Genomic DNA, 23,867 nt, shown 5'->3' with positions numbered 1-23,867 from the left:
CGACAGTTACGTGTGCTCATTTTCTGTTCTGTCAAAGGTTGTTCCTCTACTAATCACTGGAAGCATGTTTTAACATTTTGGAATGGTTGGAAAAAACAGGATAAAGGATATACAGAGACAGTTCTCATGGAAACCCAGAAGATTTTCATAAATGGAGCTTTCTATTGAGAATAAGAGGGTGTTTGTGTAAAATATGCATGAACTCCACAGTAGTTTAAACATGTTTTCAAATGATTGTATGATTTTACTTGATGACTCAGGGATTCTACTCAGGGTTCTAGAAATTTGTGCTAAGTTTGGGGATTAATTGGGTAAAAAGATTTTACCCACAAAATCTACAGGAGTCATGACAGAGGGTAACAGCATGGGGTGTGTCTGCTTTGTTCTAAAGGTAGGGAAACAGATGTGACAGTTTACCATCCATGCAGGACATAAGGAAAATATGGAAAGAACCACATAGAGCTGAAAGGGAAGCTTGATAGTTTTCTGGATAGGTTGGCAGAGTACATAAATACATTGGATGGCAGAACAAAGGGGGTATGGGTGATAATTTTGCCACAGGTGTTATACCTGCTAAGACATGTAGGGACACTCTCAGAGGACAAGGCACTGACAGAACAAAAGGTATGTGAAATGTACTCAGAAGGATCATTTGAGGTTTATAAGTAAGGGTGGACTGAGGATGAGTCATCAGTTTGATGGGGGGATATGAGGGACTTCAAACGTTATGTTCTAACTGTAAATACAACACAAAGGACAAGGGACTGAGAGACCATACTGTAAGGTCATCATGGGTATGGAAAACAGTATCACTGGTTCAGGAATGTGATGTCAGGGTGGAAAATGGGAAAGATGAGATCTACAGGTGACTGAATGCTTCTATCATGTTATCTGGTTACAGTAAAACATGCTTTCAAAAAGATTTAGATGGGCTCACAAATCGAAATGACAGAGTGAAGTATAAAAAGACTACCTTACATTAAGGCTCTCCAAGAGAGTATGAAGGAGGGTAGTATGTAGATTTAAATAAATTACAGAGAATATTCACACAAGTCCTTGAGATTGTTTGATATACGAGACAATTCAGCAGAGACTAACTGTGTTAGAGAGGGGAAGTAAAGTACAGTTTTGTACCTACCATAAATGTAGATGTCCGATAGGTATGCAACTGCAGTCCTTACATATGGGTTGTCCTGCCTCAGGCAGCCCTTCGGTCGGCCGGATTCCAAAGTCTGGGTCAGGCGTCGGCTGATGTCGCCCTTTACCCGACGTCAGAGCGCCTGGGGTATATAAGCGTCAGCCGACACCATCTTCTTCAGTGTTTCTTGCCCCAGATGGTGCCCTCTAAGGAAGGCTAAATTTTGAAAATATAGAAAAAATTCCAGACAAGTACAACAACATAAAAAACAAATACACCATAAAAGATTACCCCAGGTAGCTAAAAAGAGGGGTAGCAACCCAAAAGAATACCACAGAGGGGTAGGTGGGAGGGAAAACCTGACTGCAGTTGCATACCTATCGGACATCTACATTTATGGTAGGTACAAAACTGTACTATGTCCTTCAAGGATGCAACTGCAGTCCTTACATATGGGTTGAATACCATAGCCAACCTGGGGGTGGTAGGCACTAAGACAAAGATGGTGTAGCTAAAATGCCCTGCAGGACTGCAAAAGCAAACCCTGCTCTGGATCTGGAATATAAAGGCAGGTTGTAATGTTTGGAAAATGTATGCACGGAGCTCCATGTAGCAGCTTCTAAAATGTCCTTTGTTGCCACTCCTCTTAAAAAGGCTGTGGAGGTGGCTGTAGCTCTGGTGGAATGTGGCCTGATGTCAGCTGGTACAGTTTTTCCATGAGAAGAGTAGCATAATCGAATGCAATTTCCAATCCATTTAGAAATTGTCTGTTTTGAAATTGCTTTCCCCGGCAATCCAGCAGCGTAAGCTACAAAAAGCTGGTCAGATTTTCTGAAGGACTTTGTTCTGTCCAAGTAGTAGCGCAACTGTCTGTATATGTCCAAGGTGTGCAGAATTCTCTCTCCTTTATTTTGAGGATTGGGAAAGAAGGTAGGCAGGTGAATAGCTTGATTCAGGGAGACCCTGGATACCACCTTTGGCATGAATGACGGATTGGTTCTCAAAGAAACTCTGTCCTGATGAAAAATGAGGAATGGTTGTATTGCCATAAGGGCCTGTAGCTCAGAGACTCTTCTTGCTGAGGTTACTGCCAGAAGGAAAGCTGTCTTCCAAGACAGAAATTGCAAGTCTGAAGATGCTGCTGGTTCAAAGGGAGTAAGAGTTAATTTTTCCAGCATGAAGTTGAGGTCCCATGCAGGCACTGGTGGTTTCCTTGGAGGGTTGATGTTCTTTGTACCTCTTAGAAACTGTCTTAGCAATGGGTGAGAAAATACAGGTGTATCAGTGTTATAGTTGGCAGATATTGCTGAAGCATGTATTTTTATGGAAGAATATGAAAGACCATTGTGGAGCATTTCAGCCAAGTATTCTAGGATCTGTGGAATGCTCATCACTGATGGGTCTTGACCCTTTTTGCTGTTTCATATAAGAAATCTCTTCCATTTTGCTGAGTATACTTTTCTAGTGGAAGGTCTGCACGCCTCCAGGATGATATCTTTTACTCTTTTGGAAAGCGTATCCTGAGGAATAGTCATGGAATCTTCCAAGCTGTCAGTTTCAATGTTTTCAAGCTGGGGTGTAGTGTCCTGTAGTTGTGCTGTGTCAGAAGAAGTGGCCATTGAGGAAGGAGCCACGGATTGGAGTGTGTCAAGCTCCATAGCAGTGGGTACCAGTGCTGTCTTGGCCAGTCTGGAGCTATCAGTATGACTTTCGGTTGCTCTGTCTTTATCTTTAGTAACACCTAGGTCATCAAAGGAAGAGGTGGGAAGGCATATAGTGTTAGAGAGTTCCAACTGAAGGAGAGAGCGTCCACTTTCCATGCTTGAGGATGGTATGTCCTTGTGCAAAATTTTTTCAGATGGTGATTGAGGTGGGAGGCAAAGAGATCTATGTCCGGCCTTCCCCATGCTTGAGTTATTTGTAAGAAAATGTCTGGATGCAACATCCATTCGTGTGGATCCATGATGTTTCTGCTTAGGCTGTTTGCCAGAACATTGTCCTTCCCTGGTACAAACTGGGATTGTAGCTCTATTTTCAATTGTAGGGAAATATCCCAGGGATTCATTGCCAGTCTGCAAAGAGGGTAGGAATGGGTACCTCCTTGCTTGTTTATGTACCACATAACTGTGGTATTGTCTGTCTTTGTTAGTAGATGGCCCTGATGCATGAACTTTTCTAAGGCCTTGATTGCATGCATCACTGCCAGCATTTCTTTTTGGTTGATGTGCAGGTGCTTTTCTTTTTGTGTTCATTGTCCTTGAATGCATCTGCTCTCCATGTGCGGCCCCATCCATGGTCTGAGGCATCTGTTGTTATGGTTTGACTTGTATGAGGCTTGCTGAAAGGCAGACCTTTGTTTATCTGGCTTGCTTGAGCCCACCACAGGAATTCCTTTTGAAGGCATGGAATGAGTGGGATCAATGCTTTCAGGCTGTGGCTGTGTTGAGACCATAGACTTTTTAGATACCATTGTAGTTTCCTCATATGCAGCCTTGTGTGTGGAATCAGAAGAATGCAAGATGCCATGAAACCCAGGGCCTGCAGGATTTTCCTTGCAGTCATCTGGGTGTGTGTTGCCAATTTTCTGAAGTATTCTGGTAATTGTTTTTGTTTTTCTTTTGTCAGAAACGCCATCTGGGTTGTGTCCAGTGTGGCACCCAGGAAAGGTATTTGTTGGGATGGCATGAGACTTGATTTCTGAATATTGACTGTGTATCCCAAGGCCTGCAGTAGGTGAATGACATAGTCCAAATTTCTTAATAAGGCTTGTTGGCTGTCCGCTTGTATAAGGCAGTTGTCCAGGTAAGGGTATATTTGTATCTCCTGAAGTCTGTAATGTGCCACTACTGATGCCAGGCATTTTGTGAACACTCTGGGCACAGTAGATAAGCCAAAGGGCAATGCTGAGAATTGATAATGCTCTGAGCCTGCAAGAAATCTGAGGTATCTTCTGCAGCTTTGTCTGATTGGGACATGCAGGTATGCCTCCTTGAGGTCCAGAGTTACCAGCCAAGACCCCTTGCCCAGCATGGGAAGGAGTTGCTGTAAAGTCAGCATTTTGAATTTTGGCACAATAAGGTAAGTATTCAGTGCGGACAAGTCCAGAATGGGTCTCCATTGGTTTTCTTTTCTTGGAACAAGGAACAGTCTTGAATAAAATCCTTGGCCTTGTTCTGCAGGAGGAACCCTTTCTATTGCTCTTATTTGAAGTAGGTTTGCTATTTGTTTGAGTGCCTCTGCCCTTTGATTTGGTGGCAGGTTTGGCCTGGCATGTCTTGTTGGTAGTGTATGAAAATGGAATCTGTGTCCTTTGTCTATTATGTCCAGTATCCATTTGTCCTTTGTAATATTGTGCCAATTTTGTGAGAATAAAGATAACTTTCCGCCCAAAGGTGCTTCTAATTGAGCCCTGGATGGCAGAGTCAAAGTCAAGTCATTGAGATTGTCCCTGCGGAGCAGTGGAAGGTCCTGCCCCACCTCTCTGGTTCGGAGGCTGCCATTGACGTCCTCTGTAGGAGCCTCGAGTTTGCCCTCTATCTCTGCCACGTCTGTTTTTGCCTCTTTGAAATTTGTCTGTGTCTGGAAAGGACCAATGCTTAGAAGGCCAATTCCTGCTGAATCTTGGGGGCTGTCTGTTTGCACTGATTTTGCCTTTTCCTCTATTTTCTTTAAAACCTCTTGTACAGTAGCACCAAATAGCTTATGTTTCTCTAGTGGTGCGTCCAAAAGCTTAATTTTCACATGGTCTGGCAATGTTTGTTCCTTTAACCAAGCATATCTGCGTATGACTGCACCTGTCATTGCTGCTCTACATGAAGCTTCCAATGCATCATATCCACACTGAAGGAAATGGTTGCTAACCTGCTGAGTATTATGAACCAACTCCTGTAACCCCTTTCTATCTAATGGTTCAGGGGAGGCCAATTTCTTTTGCAAGTCATCCAACATGTATTCCTGATACTGAATCATATGAAATTGACAATTTAATGCTCGCATAGAAAGGGTGGAAGATGTATATACTTTCTTGCCCCACCTTTCTAAAGCCCTAGAATCTCTTTCCGAGGGAAGTGGATTCTTTGTATAATAGTGGAGGAAACCCCTTTGGGCCCCTGGGAAATAGTTTCAGGGTCAGCAGTATGGCCTTTGTACAGAAATTGATGTGCGTCTGGGACCCTGTAGTACCTGTCTGGCTTGACAGGAGCAGGGGGGAGGGAGTCAGGGGAAACACTAGATTCTAAGTACACATCATCTAGAACATTTAAAACTGGAGGAATAGCTAAGGGTCTATGCTGAGGTAGCTTTAAAAATTCCCTTAACCTTTTCCTAGAATCTGAGTATTCTTGGCCTTGCCATTTGAAGTGTTCCCTCATGGAATGGAGCATTTCCCCAAAGGAAAACTCTTCAGGAGGAGAAGCAAAGGGAATGGATTCCTCCGCATCAGAATCCTCGTAGGCCAGGAAGGCCTCCTCCTGGTAGTCAGAAAGTGCAGAATCACCTGAGGCCTCATCGGAGGACTGGGGATCTACCTGCTCAACCCTAGGCCTCTTGACAGAAGGTGGCTGAGAGCCTCTATCTGGATGTGGCTGAGAACCCCTAATTAAAGAAATAAGGTCCTCAGCTAAACTTAAAATTTGAGAACCAGAAGTGGATCCCAGAGAAACAGGTTTTGGAGAGAGAGACTTAGCCTGTCTGGCAGCCTTAGCACGTGTGTAGGCCTTAATGGACATAGACACTGGAGGCCTGGCAGCCCCGCGTGCTGGAGTAGTCTTATCCACTGAAATGGTGTCAGAAATATTCTGGGCTTCAGTCTCAGAAGGAAGAACAGAAACCGGCACCGAGCTGGCCTCCGGTACCGAAGTAACTGGTGGGGCGGTGTCGTCGGTCTGTAGCAGTTGTGAAACCGGCTCAGAAGAGACCGAGACACTCGCGGTAGGCCTAAGCGTGGTGTCGGCTGAGACCGCGGATGTCGGTTTGTTTTTTAGGTAAATGTGCTGTTAGAAGTTCCGATGGCATGATATAACTGAAAACTTCCCCAAAATAATCTTGTGCAAACTCTGACCAACGCCTAAGAGTGCGCTTATTGAAAGAAGCACAAGCTGCACAGGCCGAGACGTTGTGTTCTGGGCCTAGGCAGGGTAAGCAGTAAGAGTGGAAATCCTTATGAGGTATTTGTTTCCCACAAGTTAAACAATTATTAACTTTTACAGTTTTATCTGACATCGGCTGAGGCAAGAAAAGGTCCCCAACGGGGTACTTCGCTTTTTGAAGACTTCAGTAGCTGAAAACACAGGAGCTGGCCGACCGGCACTTGTGAACTGCTTCTGCTTCGGGCGCCGCGCGGCAAGAAAGACTGAAGAAGATGGCGTCGGCTGACGCTTATATACCCCAGGCGCTCTGACGTTGGGGAAAGGGCGACATCAGCCGACGCCGGACCCAGACTTTGGAATCTGGCCAACCGAAGGGCTGCCTGAGGCAGGACAACCCATATGTAAGGACTGCAGTTGCATCCTTGAAGGACATCCTCTGAGAAAGGGGCCTTATAGTTGCATTGATAAAATGAAGTAGTTATAGGTACAGAAAGACAGAAGAGGAAAGATTTATAAGGATTTATGGTGGGTGAGGTAAACCATGAAATGGCTAAACCATGGGGGGGGGGTGCAATTATATAGTGATACAGAATGAGGAATAAACAGGGTACAATCTTTGGAAGGTGACATGTAAGCTTAGGAAGATTGGGTTGGTATATGATTTGCAGTTGTGTTACACATGCAAAAGTAAGTACAGCTACGTAATTAAACTTACCACAACAGTAAATGTTTGAACTATCAATGCTGCATTAGACTAAGCTATGTGAGTTACATCTTACATAGAATTTAACAGCTGGCCAGATTCTAAAGCTTCAGGGCTCTTTCCGCATGACCAAACTGTTAAAGCAGCTCAAGATGAGTTGACTAAAAAGACAGGTTTGGATGCCAAGCCCTTCAATGCTTTTATGGCAACTGAGAGAGGGGAGGGAGGCTAAGCCCTGAAGAGACATTCCTAGGAAAAGAAAAAAATAGACGTGCACCTGGCATAAAAAACACACCAAAACCAAGTAAAATAGAGGGAGGGACTGGCTACTGCAGCAGTGATAATTCAAAACATCTAAGTTTACTTACACAACTGTACTATACTCTTTATATTGATCACTGCTGCAGTAGGCTAAGCTATATGAGTAGATTACCATAGCTTAACATAACCGGGAGATAAGGGAAGGGACCAAGAGCTCCTGGAGAATGATCCCAGCTAACACTGTCCTAGACCCGGAGAAGGAATCAAATTTGTAGTGCTTTGTAAAGGTATGCAGCAGAGAAGAGCAAGATGCTTTTTCTAGAATACTTTAGTCCAACCAATCCCAAAACAGTTGAAGCTAATGCCCTGGTAGAATGTGCGTTGCCCTGCCTAGAATAGATTTGATGTGGTGGTAATAGCCTGAGGCAGTCATTTGGAAATAGAAGAAAGGACAACCTGTGTCAAAGCAGACTACTCTCACAAGAAATGAATAACAGTTCTGAAAGACTGTGTTCTCTCAAGACAGTACCGTAGTTGTTTGTGGACATTCAATGTAAAAAAGCACCCTTCCTCTGTCTCATGTTTGGGTTCTAGAAAAAGAACAGGCGGATAGATAGTTTGGCTTAAACAAGGCTTATATATTACTTTAGGCATAAAAGAAGGATTTTGTCTCTCAACGAAACCCTGTCTATGTGGAATATGAGATAAGGCCAACCTACTATAAGAGCTTGCAACTCAGATACCCTCCTTGTAGAGGTCAGAACAATCAGCAAAACTGTCTACCATTGTTAAGAATCTCAACTCACCCAGGTGAGCTGGTTCAAATGGAGCAAGTGTTAGCTTCGCTAACACAAAATCAAAGTCCCAAAGAGGAGCCACTGGTTTCCTGGGAGCCTTCTTGTGTAACACCCCCTTCAAAAACATGTTCACATAATACTGCATTGAAAGAGGAGCATCTATATGCTGACATGCTGAAATGGCCAACAAATGAACCTTGACTGAGGAGTAAGACAAGCCATAAGGTAGTAACTCAAATACTGTAAAACCAGAGAAACACTAGCATGAATGGGTGTTGGTTGTTTTGTGGGCACCAATTAGAAAATCTTTTCAATTTGCTTATATATGATTTTATACAAGAAGGCTTTCTTGGCTCCATTAATAACTGCTGCATGCCCTCAGAAAAGAAAAGGTATTAAGACCCCGACAGTCATGGTAGTCAGTTGAAGCTGTTGTGGACAATGTACATAAAATGCTCCTGATCGTGTGTAAATAAATCTAGTCTGTATGGAAGCTTGTGGTAACTGCCCCTAGCCAATTCTGAAAAGAGAAGGAGGAACAACTACTGCCTGGGCTAGAAGGAGGTCACCAGAGTGATTTCTGGGGAATCCTTCTGAATCTTTATAAGTACCCTAGAAGTCAGTGGAAAGGGTGGAAAAGTACATAGAAAAATTACAGTCCAAGGAAAAGTAAAAAGACATTTTTCTTCCAGCCCATCTTGCATGGAGTCCTTGAACAGAATTTTTCCAGATGACTGTTTAGAGAGAAGACAAAAAGGTCTACCTGAACAATTCCCCACAGTCAAATCAAATATTGGAGGATTCCTATATTAATTTTCCATTTGTGAGTAACTATCTTGGTATTGTTTAGCTGGTTTGTCACAAGATGTTGCTCTGATGGAATTTAAAATGTCTGTAGAGTGAGACTTTGCTGTAAATCTGTACTCCATGCTAACATGGGCAATTTGCATAGGGAGGTAAGAGCTGGTTCTCCCTTGCTTGTCTATGCACATCATTGCAGTATTATCTGTAAAATCTTTAAGAGGCCCTGGGAACCACAGATGATTCAAAGAGTTGAAATCCTTTATAAGAGCTAGCAACTCTTTGATGTTTGTGTGTTTTGGTCCGTCTTCCTTTCTTGTCCCAAAGTCCTTACACTTTTATTCTCTTTGACATTTATCTCTAAGCAAAGTCCAAGGGGAAGTTGTGACTGACTGCTATGGAGCAGGAAGGGAGAATGGCAAAACTGGATTAAAATAAATGTTATGTCTCCACCAAGTCATTTCCCTGTTTACAAATCCCAGAACTGGACCTTGAAAATACATGGGTGCTGATGCTAGGACCAAAAAGATTTCAGATACCATTGTATCTTTCTCATGTGGAATCTTGCAAGATGTATCATGGGAACATGGGATCCAGAATCCTGAGTTCCTTCCTTGTAGTGATGGAAGTCCGACTGGAAAACCCCTGGAATAGATCTAACTCTAGATATAGTTTTTCCTATGAAGAAAAGCTGTTTGTACTTAGATGTCTGGTAGGCACCCTAGAAACACAATCCTGTGTGACAGTCAAAAAAGACTTTTGAATGTTCTCTTGGCATCTCAGTCTGTGTAGGAGATGTTTTATTGGGGGAGAGATTCCTGACACTTTGAAAAAAGACTGCAAAGATAAACAAGTTGTCTAAATATGGAAAAATGTGGACACCCTGTAGCCTGCAAGGAGATATAACTGAGCTAGATACTTTGTAAACACTCTTGGTGCAGTAAATAATCCAAAGGGTAAGGCAGAGAACTGATAATGTGACGCAGACACACAAAACCTTAAAAAACACTTGAAATCTGGATGAATAGGGAAGTAATGATAACCATCTTTCAATCTAAGGTTACTAGAAAAGTCAAGTGAGGAAGAAGGGGTAACAGGTTGTGAAGTGAAAACATTTCGAACTCAGGCACAATCACAAACTAATTCAAGAAAGAAAGATCAAGAATTGGCCTGCATGAATTTTATTTCATTGTTTGGCACTAAAACATTCTTCAATAAAATTAATTTCCCAATTGGGTTGGAGGAACAGCTTCTATTGTCTCCTGAGACAGCATATGATGTAGGGCAGGAGGAAAGAGATGGGTTTGGTCTGGCAGATGAGGAGGAATCCCCTGGAAAGCAGGAGGATTTTCCTACTCTGACATTTGTATCCACTTGTATCCTAGATAGATTCTAATCAGGGCCCATTCGTCTGATACAACCTGTTACTAAAACAGAAATGAAGAGATTCAATTCAGATGGGAGGGGGACAAGATCTCTTATATAATCTTCCTATGTTCTGGAGGGGGAGTCCTGATTTTTTTTTTTGAAACCTCCCTAACATTGCTTTTTAAAAGTCTGCTTACCAGCATTCTGCTGTGACTATTTATTTTTTTGCCAAAACTTGATGGTAGAGCATAAAAACCCTTGGAGAATTTAGAGATGGACAAAACTTAATAGCTTTGCCCTCATTATCAGAAAGAGAAGGATTAAAACTAACAAATACTTGGCAACAGCTGAATTAACTACAGTTAAAGCTGTTATCTGATTTCTTGGGGCAGCAGGTTGGATGTTAGGGAAACCACAGGCTGTAAAAAACACATCTGCCAGTGCTGACAGCACAGGGGGGATTGCTGAGAGTTCTAAAAACTCCAGATGAAGCCAAACATAGTATTTTCTAAGGGACTGAGAAACCTCAGTGTTCTCCCACTGAAAACAATTGCTAATCCTGTAAATAGTCTCAAAGAAAGATAATCCCTTATAGGGAGAATCAGATACCACACTCTCCTCAGAATCTGAGTCAGAAACCTGAGAAGAAAAGAATGAATTTGTCCTTTACCATCTGTCTATAGATTCCAAATCTTGAACTTCTTAGGAAAAGAGAAATCCCTTATTCCTTTACCAAAAAAACACCTTGCAAGAAAGGTCAATAGCCTTCCTAAGACAGTGAGCTAAGCTCAAAACAATTACTTCTGTCCATAGAAACTGACAAAGGAGAGGTTAAATGCTTAGTCTTCTGTCCCGTTTTAACAGGAAAGTTGGGGCAACAGAGCCAGTATTGCCATCAAAAGCTTTCCCAGTGTTGGCCACAACATTATGGCTAAGCAGGGGCAAATTCTCTGCCCTTACTCTCATGACTGACAAGACTGGCCCTCCCTTGCCACTAAGGGAACCTTAACAGCCACAAAGGACATTGCTAACCACTGGGCCATGGTGGCTGTATAGATCCCAGAGAGATATGAAGAAAAAGATGAGTAGTCTGAGGAATCATTCACCCACCTGCAGCTGTAGCAGATTGCCAGCCTGCTGTGATGGCAAAGGTTACTTAGTTAACTTTTAATTTTTGAGGCTAGAAGAATATCCCACCAAAGGATCATTATTTGCTTCATGGTGAAGCCAAAGAAGGTTCTTGTTTCCTGGAATGTTTAGCAGCAATAGTTGGTAAAATAGGAAAGCTTCAAAAAAGTAACTTTTCCCATAAAAAAGCACGGCAATACAAACATTCCCTCCCACCCTCCAACAGTAAAATAAACAGTTTCATACAGAAAAAGTAGTGTTAAGCAACTTTTATCAACTTTTTCAACATAAAAGTAAAAACATGCACTCTCATTTAGAAGTACATTAAACCCAAGAGACAGTCAAGGAAATATTTTTCCTATCTTAAAAGTACTTGTTTTTCACAATAACTAACTTCATACAAGTTTAAAAGTAATGTGGAAGGTTTTTCCTCAAAGGGAACTTAACTGTCCAGCAAGGGAACAGCATTAGCTGACTATCAATCCTCAAGCAGCTTCTCAGTGGCAGGAAAAGTCTGAAGGGCTTGGAACCAAAACCTGTCTTTTCAGTCATCTCAGCTTGAAATGACCAATGCTTTAGGTGTGTGGAAGGTGCCCTGAAACTTTGGAAGCTGGTCAGATGTTACATCTTATGCAAGATATAATCCACATAGCTTAGCCAATTGCAGCAGTGATAACTATGAAGAAAGTACAGTTTTGTACCTACCATAAATGTAGATGTCCGAACTGGATAGCATCTGCAGTCATAACAACTGGGTTGTCCTGTCGTCAGGCAGCCCTTCGGTCGGCCGGATTCCAAAGTCCGGGTCCGGCTTCGGCTGATGTCGCACTTCACCCGACGTCATCTCTGCTGGTCTTCGGGTATAAAGGCATCAGCCGACGCCATTTCTTCAGTGTTTCTTGCCCCAGATGCCAGTTGCCCTCTTGGAAGGCTAAATTTTGGGTAAAATGCCAATGTTCCCCAAAGGATAGAAGGCAAACACAAAAAATAAGCATGTATGTACATATATACAAACAAATACACCATAAAAGACTCCCCCCCCACCAGCTAGCTATTAGGAGGGTAAATACCCTAGGAGTACCACAGAGGGGAAGGAGGGAGGGTAATCCTGACTGCAGATGCTATCCAGTTCGGACATCTACATTTATGGTAGGTACAAAACTGTACTATGTCCTTCATGGATGCATCTGCAGTCATAACAACTGGGTAGAATACCATAGCCAACTAGGGGAGGAGGAAGAATAGATTATGGTGTGGTTAGGATCCCTTGCAGTACAGCAGTGGCAAACCCTGCTCGGGATCTGGAATACAGAGGTAAATTATAATGCTTGGCAAATGTATGCACGGAGGTCCAAGTAGCCGCCTCAATAATGTCCTTGGTTGCCACTCCTCGTAAGAAGGCTGTGGTAGTGGCTGTTGCTCTTGTAGAATGAGGTCGTATGTTCTGTGGAATTGGTTTTCCATGGAAGGAGTAACAGAATCGTATGCAATTTCCTATCCATTTGGAGATTGTCTGTTTGGAAATTGCTCTTCCTTCCCTTCCTGTTGCATAGGCTACAAAAAGCTGGTCAGTTTTTCTGTTACTTTTTGTTCTGTCCAGGTAGTAGCGTAGCTGTCTGTGTACATCCAAGGTATGCAGCATTCTTTCCCTCTGTTTTGTGGGTTGGGGAAGAAGGTAGGTAGGTGGATTGCCTGGTTTAAGGACACTCTGGATACCACCTTAGGCATAAATGTAGGATTAGTCCTCATGGACACTCTGTCTTGGTGGAAGATTAGGAAGGGTTGTACTGCCATTAGGGCCTGAAGTTCAGAAACCCTCCTTGCTGAGGTTGTTGCCAGTAGGAAAGCAGTTTTCCATGAAAGATGCTGTAGGTCTGCTGTTGCTGCTGGTTCAAAAGGTGCAGTGTCAACTTTTCTAGCACAAAGTTCAAATCCCAAGCTGGCAGTGGTGGTTTCCTAGGAGGTTTTACATTCTTGATCCCTCTGAGGAACTGCCTGAGTAGAGGATGTGAGAAGACAGGTGGATCAAAGCTGTATTCTGCTGAAATAGCTGATGCATGTATCTTGATGGAGGAATAGGACAGGCCTGTATGTAGAAGCTCTGCCAAGTACTCCAGAATGTTAGCCATATCTATATTCGACACATCCTTCCCTCTTTCAGCACTCCAAATGACAAACCTTTTCCATTTCCCTGCATAGTTTCTTCTTGTTGAAGGTCTGCGGGCTTCAAGGATAATGTCTTTAACCCTTTGGGAGAGATCTGGAATAGTTGCGGCTATGTGATGTGCCATGCAGTCAGCTGCAACGTTTGTAGGTTTGGATGCATGATGCTGTAGTTGTTCTGAGTTAACATCAAAGGCATCAGGGTATTGACCACATTTTGTCCCGAGACATGCTCCTCAGCAATGGGTACCAGTGTTGTCTTGGCCAGTTTGGAGCTATCAGGATTATCCTTGGACGTTCCTCCTTGATTTTTAGTAATACCTTGTGTATCAAGGGAAGAGGTGGGAATGCATATGCTGTCAGGCCTTGGGAGCTGAAGGAGAGCGAATCCACATTCGAAGCCAGAGGATGGAATGTCCTTGTGCAGAATTTTTGAGCTGGTGGTTGAGGGGAAGCGAATAGATCCATCTGTGGCATTCCCCATTTCTTTGCGATGGTCTTGAAGATGTCCGGGTGTAGCATCCATTCGTGAGCATCCGAGGTGGTTCTGCTTAACATGTCTGCTAGAGTGTTCTCCTTTCCCGGTACAAACATTGCCTGTAACTGGATGTTGTAGCTGAGTGCCAGGTTCCAAAGGTACAAAGTCATTCTGCATAGGGGGTATGAATGAGTGCCTCCCTGTTTGTTGATGTACCACATGACTGTGGTGTTGTCTGTCCTTATCATCAAATGGCCTTCTTTGAGAAATGGTCTGAATTTTTGGATTGCCAGTTTTACTGCCAGCATTTCTTTTAGGTTGATGGGCAGGTGAAGCTGGTCCTGTCCACAATCCTTGCACGCATTTGTCCAGCATGTGAGCCCCCATCCTAGGTCTGAGGCGCCTGTTGTGATGGTTTGGCTTGCTTGATATTTGTGAAAGGGTAAGCCTGGGTTTGACTGGCATGCTTGAGCCCACCATAGGAACTCCTGTTTTAGGCATGGAATTAGTGGAATTTCTGCTTCTAGGCTGTGCCTGTGTTGGGACCATAAATTCTTTAGGTACCACTGTAGTTTTCTCATATGTAGTCTGGCATGTGGAACCAAGATTATGCATGATGCCATGAAGCCCAAGGCCTGCAGAACTTTTCTTGCTGTTAGTTTGCTGTGGTTTGTTAGTGCCAAGAAGTAAAGAGGGAGATCTTTTTGTTTTTCTGCAGTTAGGAATGCCATTTGTTTTACTGTGTCCAATTCCGCGCATAAGAATGTCCTTGTTTGGGATGGAATCAGCCTTGATTTTTGCAAATTGACTGTGTATCCCAGTGCTTGTAGCAAGTAAATGACCCTTTGTAAATCTGTTGTCAGCTTGCTTTTGTTGTCCCCTTGTAGCAGGCAGTCGTCCAGGTATGGATAAATTTGGATTCCCTGTAGTCTGCAGTGGGCGATTACTGATGCCAGGCATTTTGTGAATACTCTGGGCACAGTAGATAAGCCAAAGGGCAATGCTGAGAATTGATAGTGCTCTGATCCTGCAAGAAATCTGAGGTATCTTCTGCAAATTGGTCGAATGGGGACGTGCAGGTATGCCTCCTTGAGATCTAGAGTTACCAGCCAACACTCCTTGCCCAGCATGGGAAGAAGTTGCTGTAGGGTCAGCATCTTGAATTTTGGGACAATGATGTATGTGTTTAAGGTGGACAGATCGAGAATAGGTCTCCAACTTTTTCCTTTCTTGGAACTAGGAATAGTCTGGAGTAGAATCCTTTGCCTTGTTCTGTTATTGGTACTCTTTCCACAGCTCTCATCTTTGTTAATTGCATTATCTGCTGTAGAGCTTCTGTTTTTGATTTGGAGGTAGGTTTGGCATTCCTCTTTGACTGGTATAGTGTGGAAGTGGAACCGTAACCTTGGTCTATGGTTTGCAAAATCCACTTGTCTTTTGTGATATAGTGCCAGTTCTTTGAAAATAAGGTTAATTTTCCGCCTAAGGGTGCTGCTATTTGTTCCCTGGTAGGCGGAGTTAGAATCAAGTCACTGTGATTGCCCTGTTGTAGTGGTAGTGGCTGTGCCTGTGGCTCTGTTATTACCTTGCCACTGTCGCCCCTCTGTAGGCACCCCTCTAGATTGATTTCTGCCTCTGGAACGCCTATTCCTGCCCCTTTGGGATCTTGTGGAGTCAGGAAAGGACCAATTTTGGCAGGCCAGTTCCTGCTAAACCTTGGGGCTGAACCTGCAAGAAATCTTTAACCGTTTGTACAGATTTTGCCTTTTCTTCCATTTTCTTCATTACCTGCTGGGCACGTGTACCAAACAAACTGGTGTTATCCATAGGAGCATCTAATAACTTAGCTTTAACATGATCCGGTAAAACTTGTTCCTTCAACCATGCATGTCTTCTTATCACTGTGCCAGTCATGGCTGATCTAAATGAAGCCTCCAGTGCATCATAGCCACATTTTAAGGAATGGTTACTAACCTGTTGTATGTTATTTACCATTTCTAATAGATTTTTCTTATCTATAGAGTCATCAGAGGATAGCTTTTTAGTTAACTGATTAAGCATAAACTCTTGGTATTGTATCATGTGAAACTGACAGTTTAAAGCTCTAGCTGAGAGAGTAGCAGAGGTGTAAACCTTTTTGCCCCATCTGTCTAAAGACCTGGCTTCCCTTTCAGAAGGAATAGGGTTTTTGCTGTGGTTGAGGCTACTGCCTTAGGCCCTGGGATATAGTTTCGGGTCTGCAAGATGAGCCTTGTATAGGTGATGATGAGTGTCTGGCACCCTGTAAAATCTATCTGGTTTGGCAGGTGCTGGAGGTAAAGAATCTGGTGCAGTGCAAACATCATTAAATGCATCGTCCACAACAGAGAGGACAGGAGGTATAGCTAAGGGCCTGTGTTGTGGTAGGTGCAGAAAAGTCCTAAGTCTTTTTCTGGAGTCTGAAAAATCCTGTTCCTGCCATTGGAATTGTTCTCTCATGGCATGTAAGGTTTCCCCAAAGGAGAATTCTTCTGGTGGGAAGCAGCTGGAATGGATTCTTCAGCATCTGAGTCCTCAAAATTGGAGAAAGGAGCCTCTGGCTGGTCTGTAATATCTGAGTCTTCCGCAGAATCATCAGAGGACACAGGCTCGAGGGGCTCTGCTCTAGGTCTCTTTCTGGGGCTGAGAGGCCCTGTCTGGGTGAGATTGAGATCCCCTAATTAAGGATATTAAATCTTCTGCCAGAGTAAGCATTTGTGAACTAGAAGTGGGCCTGGTTGAGGGGGTTTAACAGGCACTGACTTAGTAGACTTGGCTGCTTTAGCCCTGGCGAAGGCCTTAATAGACATGGCTGCAGGAGGCCTAGCAGCACCACGTGCTGGGGTAGAGACATCCAAAGGGATGGTGTCTGATAAGTCACTAGTAACCACTGTAGTAGGTAAAATTTCTGAGGCCGATTCAAGTAAGGTAACCGGAACCTCAGTAGTAGTCATTGATTCGGCTGTACTCTGATCAGTTTTCTCGGTTTCGGCCGAAACCGAGACACTCGCGGTTTGCTTAACCATGGTTTCGGCCGAAACCGCGGACCGCGAGTGTCGGTCTTTTCTTTGCGCTTTTAACAATTTGGGTAGTCGGAGGATCCGACGGCATAATGTACGCAAATTCAGAGCCAAAAACTGTTCAGCAAACTCCGACCGGCGCCTAAGCGCTCGTCGGTTGAAAGAAGCACAGGCCGAACAGGCTGCTACGCCGTGGTCTGGGCCTAAACAAGGCAAACAGTAAGAGTGGAAATCTTTATGAGGTATTTGTTTCCCACAAGTTAAACAGTTATTGACTTTTCTGACATCGGCTGAGGCAAGAAAGAGTCCAACGGGTACTTAGCTTTAGAAGTCTTCAAGGAGTATTCGTAGTAGTAATCTCTGGATCTGACCGACCGGCACTTGCGAACAGCTTCTGCTTCAATCCGCAAGAAAGACTGGAGAAAAGTCGAAGGGCTGATGCCTTTATACCCAGACCAGCAGAGATGACGCTTTAGTGAAGTGCGACATCAGCGTGCCGGACCCGACTTTGGAATCCGGTCAGATGCTGCCTGACGACAGGACAACCCAGTTGTTATGACTGCAGATGCATCCATGAAGGACATCATCACCCACCAAAATTAAAGAGAAGGGGTGGAAAACAGTTTGGATCTTGAAGTTGTGGAAAATCAAAAGCTGACAATATACACAAGCATAGGTACATTAGGCATCCGTGGGAAAAAGTACACAGCAAGGACCTTGACAATGATTACCTATTCTGTTTACTTAGAGTGGAATAAAGAAATAGTCTAGGTCAGATGGTGAGAAATTTCATTACATTTGGAAATGTAGGCTTTGCGGATTTGGAGGAAAAAGTGAAATGCAACAATGGTTCAGGAAAACTGGTTAAACAAGGCTGGGGAAAATGTGAGAAATATTTTGGTGGTAAAGGTAGGGTACTATCTGAGGCAAGAGATGCTGGGAGTGGAAGTAAGGACAGAGGTATAAAAGTTTTTTTCAAAAATTATGACTTGTCTAGGAGGCTACAAAGGAGTTATTTCAGGTTAATGGTGCTAGAGTCATTAACTGGTAAATGGAAATGAGACAGCTACAGTGTTTTGCTTAATTTTGTTTCAGGCCTTATTTTTATTGGCAATCTAAAATTCTGGCATGGGAATCATTTTCCTTTTCTTTATATTTGGTTCAGGTACTGTGTCTCTATCCTTCAATGAAGAGCATGAGGTACAATAACTCATGCATTGTTACTGGAGAGCCACTGCTCTGTTATGTTTTACCATACTTTAAGTTCAGTCAAAAATGTAATTTGCAGTGTTGCACTTGGCCTGTATTAAAATATCTTAATAAGCACAGCATAGTATAACAGCAGACTGAGAGCCAGTACAAAGCAAGCCTGCAGAGTTCTATACAAAGCAAGCCTGCAGAGTTCTACATTAACTGCAATCAGGCTAGCTTATTGTATGGAAATCCTAGACAAGTGGCATTACAGTATTCATCGTATGGTAAGAGTGGAGCATGAAAAACTACAGCGAAATCTAACTAAATCTAACTATAAGGTACTAGGAAATATTCTGGACAGGCAGACAGGTAGATCTGCACACAGCTGACAGCTTTGTAAATATCAGCCAGTTATCCAGAAACACACCTTGGTAATGTACTCTGTTCACAAAGTCTGTTGGCACTACAGATGATGAAAGATGGAAGTGGCAAAGTATAAGTATCTCTTAAAGAAGCAAGAACTGCGTTGGCCTCCATTCTTGTAAGTGATGAGCTTCAACTGCTTCATAATTGGCCAATGTTAATTGGCTTCTAAGTCATCAATGAAGAAAAACTCATTCACCATTATATATTGAGGGAAGAAGAGGTAGATCTGGGTGCCATCAGCATGACAGTTGCATAACAGACCTTCCCCAGTAAGATCTCCTAATGGAAATATAAATGTTGTGAAGCATCAGGCACCCATGATCAAGTCCAGTGGTTTTCAACACCCAAGCATATATGGGGAGGAGGAGTTTAAACTCAAGATCTCTCTCTGAATATTACCTGTGAGATAAGAAGCAAACCACTCAAGGACCACACAGGATAAAGAACAGCAACTGTTTTGCTTGCTTTTCTCTATAACTATTAAATGGCTTTCTCTGCTTCTGCCAGACAGAGAGAAATACAGCTCAGCTGTACTTCCACATATACGAAGTGCCACCAAATTGGTCTTCTGAGTCAATCTTATGGGTTCATAGTTATACACTAGGCTAACAATCACCAGGGTCTTGACAACACTAGCAGTGCGATTCAAGCCAACTGTTTCCCTATTTATCATGGGCGTTTATTAAGAGGGGTATGTTAGAGAGCTTTTAGAGGTTATGTGGTGGGTGTGTTAGATACAGGCAGACAGTAATGCCCAAACTATCAGAGATACAGGGGTCAGACCTGGGAATAATTTCTGATTTTCCATTGATTGGTCAAGGTTACACTTAAACAGGGTTAGGGCTGAACTCTGCTTCACATAGATGGGGAGCCTGTTTCAGTGTACGGAGATCTTCTGAGACAATCATCTGTTTCGCCAACATATCTTACTTATGTCTTAAGCAAAATGTGAATCTTTTGATCTAGTGGTCCTTTTGCTTTTCATTTTGCAGATGTGCAAAAGGTCCAACAGAGCTGGATCCGAGGATGCATTGTATTCTTGGCAGAGATCATCCCTCAGTAATCTATAGGAGACAGAGTATAGAGACAAGACTAAGTTGATCTGACTAGGGCAATGTATTTATACCTTGAATTATCCTGGTAAGAAACCTTTGCGGGTGTACCAGCTGTTGCATATATTTTGTCAGGTACATGCTGAAGAGGGCATTATACTCAATTATGGGTCTGATAGAGGCAATTAAAGTGGCACTATGACTTCTTTGGACCTGGATGCCATGCCCTTACTTACAAGCTGGATGACATAGAATGACATTCTTACTACCCTGGCCACATGTGAATGATGTAGAATAATTTTGTTACTACCGTGGCCTCATGTGGGTGGAATGGCTAGATTACTGTCTACATATGTTCCCAGATCCCCGACTACTGAGTCAACTCTTAGGGGTGTCTTATTGATGGAGTAATTAGCCTGGGTAGCAGTTTTCCCAAAAGGCACTATAATGCATTTCTTGGCACAGAGTTTTTGCCCATAATTTTGACACCAGTCATTTGTCTATGTTAGACCCTCTTGTAAGATGTTTGGGTCATTAGGAGAATCTATGACTGCTCCCATTTTGCAGTCATTAGAGAAAGTGGTCAGTCCAAAACCCCTGACATTGGTCTTTACCTCTGCAAAGTAGAAGGCAAATATGGGTGGTCCCAGCATAGAGGCCTAAGGTACCCCACTGGTGACCAGGCTCCTAGTATAGGTGGCATCACCAATCCTGACTTCCTGGGTTCTGTCTGTGAACCAGCTGGCAATCCAATGAGCTATATAAGGATTTATGCCTAGTTTGGTGAGTTTGTTTTTTAACTATACATGAGTAGGGTATTGCCTTGAATGTCTTAGCTAGATTCAGATGGGAGGTATGCACCATTTTTCCTTCATCCATTTCCTCAGTGACCTTCTCAAAGATGTCCACCAGGTTTAGTATGCATGATCTTTCCTTGACAAAGTCAAATCGGGTTGGATCCAGTGTCTGAACATTGTCTACGTCTTTGTTTATCAATTCCATGATAATTTGTTCAATGGATTTGCATATTAGAGTAGTCAGAATAGTCAGACTAACAGGTATGTAGTCTCTGGAGTTAGTTGATGGTAAACCCTTGTGAAGTGGGATAACCTTTGCAGTCCTCCATTCTCATGGTACAACATCAGTTTTTTGGTTATAGTTGAAAACTGACTCAAGTGGTCTTGATAGGTCATGTTTCTGGTTACTTAGGAGGCATTCCAGGATACTGTTATGGACCACTGAGGCTGCCTTTTTGACCTTAGTGAGCGTCACCAGGACCTGCTCCCTGTTAACAGCTGGAGGGGGGGGGTGTTTATGCTAATAAGCATTTCATGGAAGGATGCGGAGAGGGGTTGGGGTGAAGTTTGAGCCAAATTTGTTAGAAAGAAAATTCCCTATGCCACTCCTCTCAGTGAAGGTAGCACCAGTGACTACCAGTTCGGCACACTGATGTGTACTGCTTTTGGGGTTTCAAACATAGCTGCAGAAGGCCTTGCAGTTGTCTTTAGGATGTGAGGCTATCTTGACCTTGTACTTAATTAGTTCTCCTAGTTTCTTGTTTAGTTACAGAGCTGCTATCACTATGGGAGTCACTGTTCCTGATTATAACCATGACTTTTTCCTTTGGCTATATACCCTATAAAAGGTTAGGATTCCACCAGTGTGGTTTATTTTTAGAGTTTGTTTTGGGTTTATTTCTAGTAGTTACAGCAACCTTTTGCTATATCACCACCAAGGAAGATTGTTTGCGAGTAATGTTACAACAAATCTTAAACCACCTTGACAAAGCAGTTTCAAGTATTTGGGACCTTTAGAATGATTTAAAGGAAAATTCAACAAATAAAACAAAAATAAAGCGTGATAAACATTCAGTTTTATGCAAGTTTTTTTTTTCTCAAGGAAGGCATGTTTCTTCACTCTGCTGCTTATTCATCCATTTTTCAACATCTTTCTCCCTAGACCTGTGCTGTATCTCCTGTAAAAATTTTCTTCATAAAGTAAAATAACTCCCCTTTTCATACCTTCTTTATTCATTTGATCATCTAGTACAGGACTGTCTAATGCCCTTCCCAACTTGACACCCCCACTACATTAATCTAATAAATTTGGAGGAAGAAGTGGAAACTATCTTTCTACCTCAACTTCTGCAGTGACTGAACTGGGGATTGAGGGCTTCCTCAACCTGCAGTCAGACATCTTGCTGCAGTTCCTTTTAATCCAAAGCCATAAAATGTTAGCATTTCAAGTTAGGAGAAGTCAATCAAATCCAATAAAATTTGTTATTTTTTTAAACACTATCCTTGTCTACCCTATGTAATGCTTTGGGCTGCTTGGTATGAATACATTTCAGACTGACAAGGTTTCATGTTTGCTACTAGTAAAACTCAGATCTCCCAAGACGTGCATTTAAAAAAAAAGAAAACCATTTTTAAGTAGGTAAGCTCAATGGGCATGCAGTCCACTTTCAGGGCCAACCTGCGAGCAATATCTTAAGTCACAAAGTAGGTAACTGGAGGCTGTGGAAATCTAACCTAGCTGCTAGGTCTACCTGCACATTGCCTTACATCACTTTATTAACCTGCCATACATCCTGCTGAGAGTTTGCACTCACCCTACCACACATGTGCATATACTGTGAATCTTTTGACTCGGTTCCTAAGGTCTTTGTGACAATAAATGTTTCCTTTTTTTTTTTTAAGTTTTTACTTGAGCCTCATTTGTCTGGCTTGTGGTGTCAGTAGCTCCACCCTTTCCTACTTTATAGATAATCTTTCAAAGACACCACTGGTGTAATGAGTGCAGCAACCAATAATACGCGATGTGCACTTTCTGATACTAACATTGCGAACTCTTACTCCTCACTTTCAGCAATGGATGAGCAAGCCAGAAATCTCAGATGCCCTGCACTGATCTGAACAGAACAGGCAGTAGATTACGATACCTACCTTTGACAGCTAACCCTAATTTTTCCTAATGACCCAGAGGGCCTTTCTTAAGACAAGTTTTCCCAAAAAAATAATAATGTCCTGTACCTGAATAGGAAATTGAGAGCCAGGCATGTATAAGTTACCTCTGTCCATAAGGCACACGGGTGCCAGGACTGGTGTAATAATAAAAAAAAATAATATATTATAAAATAACAATACTTATTAAAATAAAATAAGTATTATTACTGATGTTACTGTTAATGTATAATAAATTAATACTAATAATTAATTAATGGTGCAATAATTTGTAATCAAAGCTTATTTCCAATTGCTATTCTCTGGTGGACATTTAGCTAAAAAGCCTCTACATCTAGAGACCAATAAAGTTTGCTAGGATGTTTTTACCGTGTCTACATATTTTAGTTACAGTGCTACACAGTTCTTTAAAGAAAAAGGCTCTACTGATGAGTAATTACGGAACCATCTACCTATCATGCTTTACAGAAGGACTTGTACTTACTCTGGCGTCATTGTCAGCAAGGTCTTCATCCACACGAGTGCATTCACTTCTATTGGCCTAGCAACAACAATAACATTTCCATCAACACAGTGACAAAGTTCTAAACAAGGTTTCTACATGAAAACATTCTGCAAGACATTTTTACAGCAGGACATTACCTGAAAGCAAAATGGTTCTGCTGAAATGGCACTGTGATTGCGTGCGTTCAATACTAGTGCTGGATGGGAGGATGATTGGGCAAGTAATATTGTGTTCTGTAATTATCAGGTGGTTAGCAGGCTGATAAATATTAGATAGATACACACACAGATAACAGATGGAGGTACATTTCATGCCCAGTCAGAGCACTATTATTTTCAGGTGTCAAATGATTGTATAAGGTATAGTGGAAAAATTAACAGGAGTGACTGATATAGATAAAACATAGTGAAATACCTGAAAGTGTAACAATGCAATAAAATCATGGTAGCTTTGTAGTTCTAATTCACAGTACTCGAAGACATACATATAAACATTTTTTCCCCATTTAACATCCCCTATGCATATTATGTAAACTTTTCAGCACAAAAATAATGTATGTTAAACCATAGTGGTGACAAGTATGTAGTAAAGAGACAACCCCCTCTCACAAAAAACAGCTAGATGCTACACTTTCATTTTAAAATCCTCACATTTACATATTTACATGCAGTAACCGAATTATTAAACCTTTAAAAAAAAAATGGAAATTTCCAAAATTAAGTAGGACAATCTATGGGTAGAAGGATTCATATATAAATCAGAAGT

The 23,867-nt window shown here is 42.4% G+C and overlaps 1 protein-coding gene across 1 annotated transcript in view; it reads right to left on the bottom strand.

The window, feature by feature from the left end:
• LOC122793101 (annexin A1-like) overlaps positions 1-23,867 on the bottom strand; it is a 401,547-nt gene that overhangs the window by 114,379 nt on the left and 263,301 nt on the right. Inside the window, exon 8 of the mRNA XM_044060832.1 lies at positions 23,082-23,138. Coding sequence (XP_043916767.1) covers positions 23,082-23,138 — 57 coding nt within the window. The remainder of the gene's footprint in view (positions 1-23,081; positions 23,139-23,867) is intronic.

This window comes from Protopterus annectens, chromosome 2.part0 (genome assembly GCF_019279795.1).
Source record: "Protopterus annectens isolate FY-2018-M chromosome 2.part0, PAN1.0, whole genome shotgun sequence".
NCBI classification, from domain to species: domain Eukaryota; kingdom Metazoa; phylum Chordata; order Ceratodontiformes; family Protopteridae; genus Protopterus; species Protopterus annectens.
This window is presented reverse-complemented; position numbering and strand designations above follow the sequence as displayed.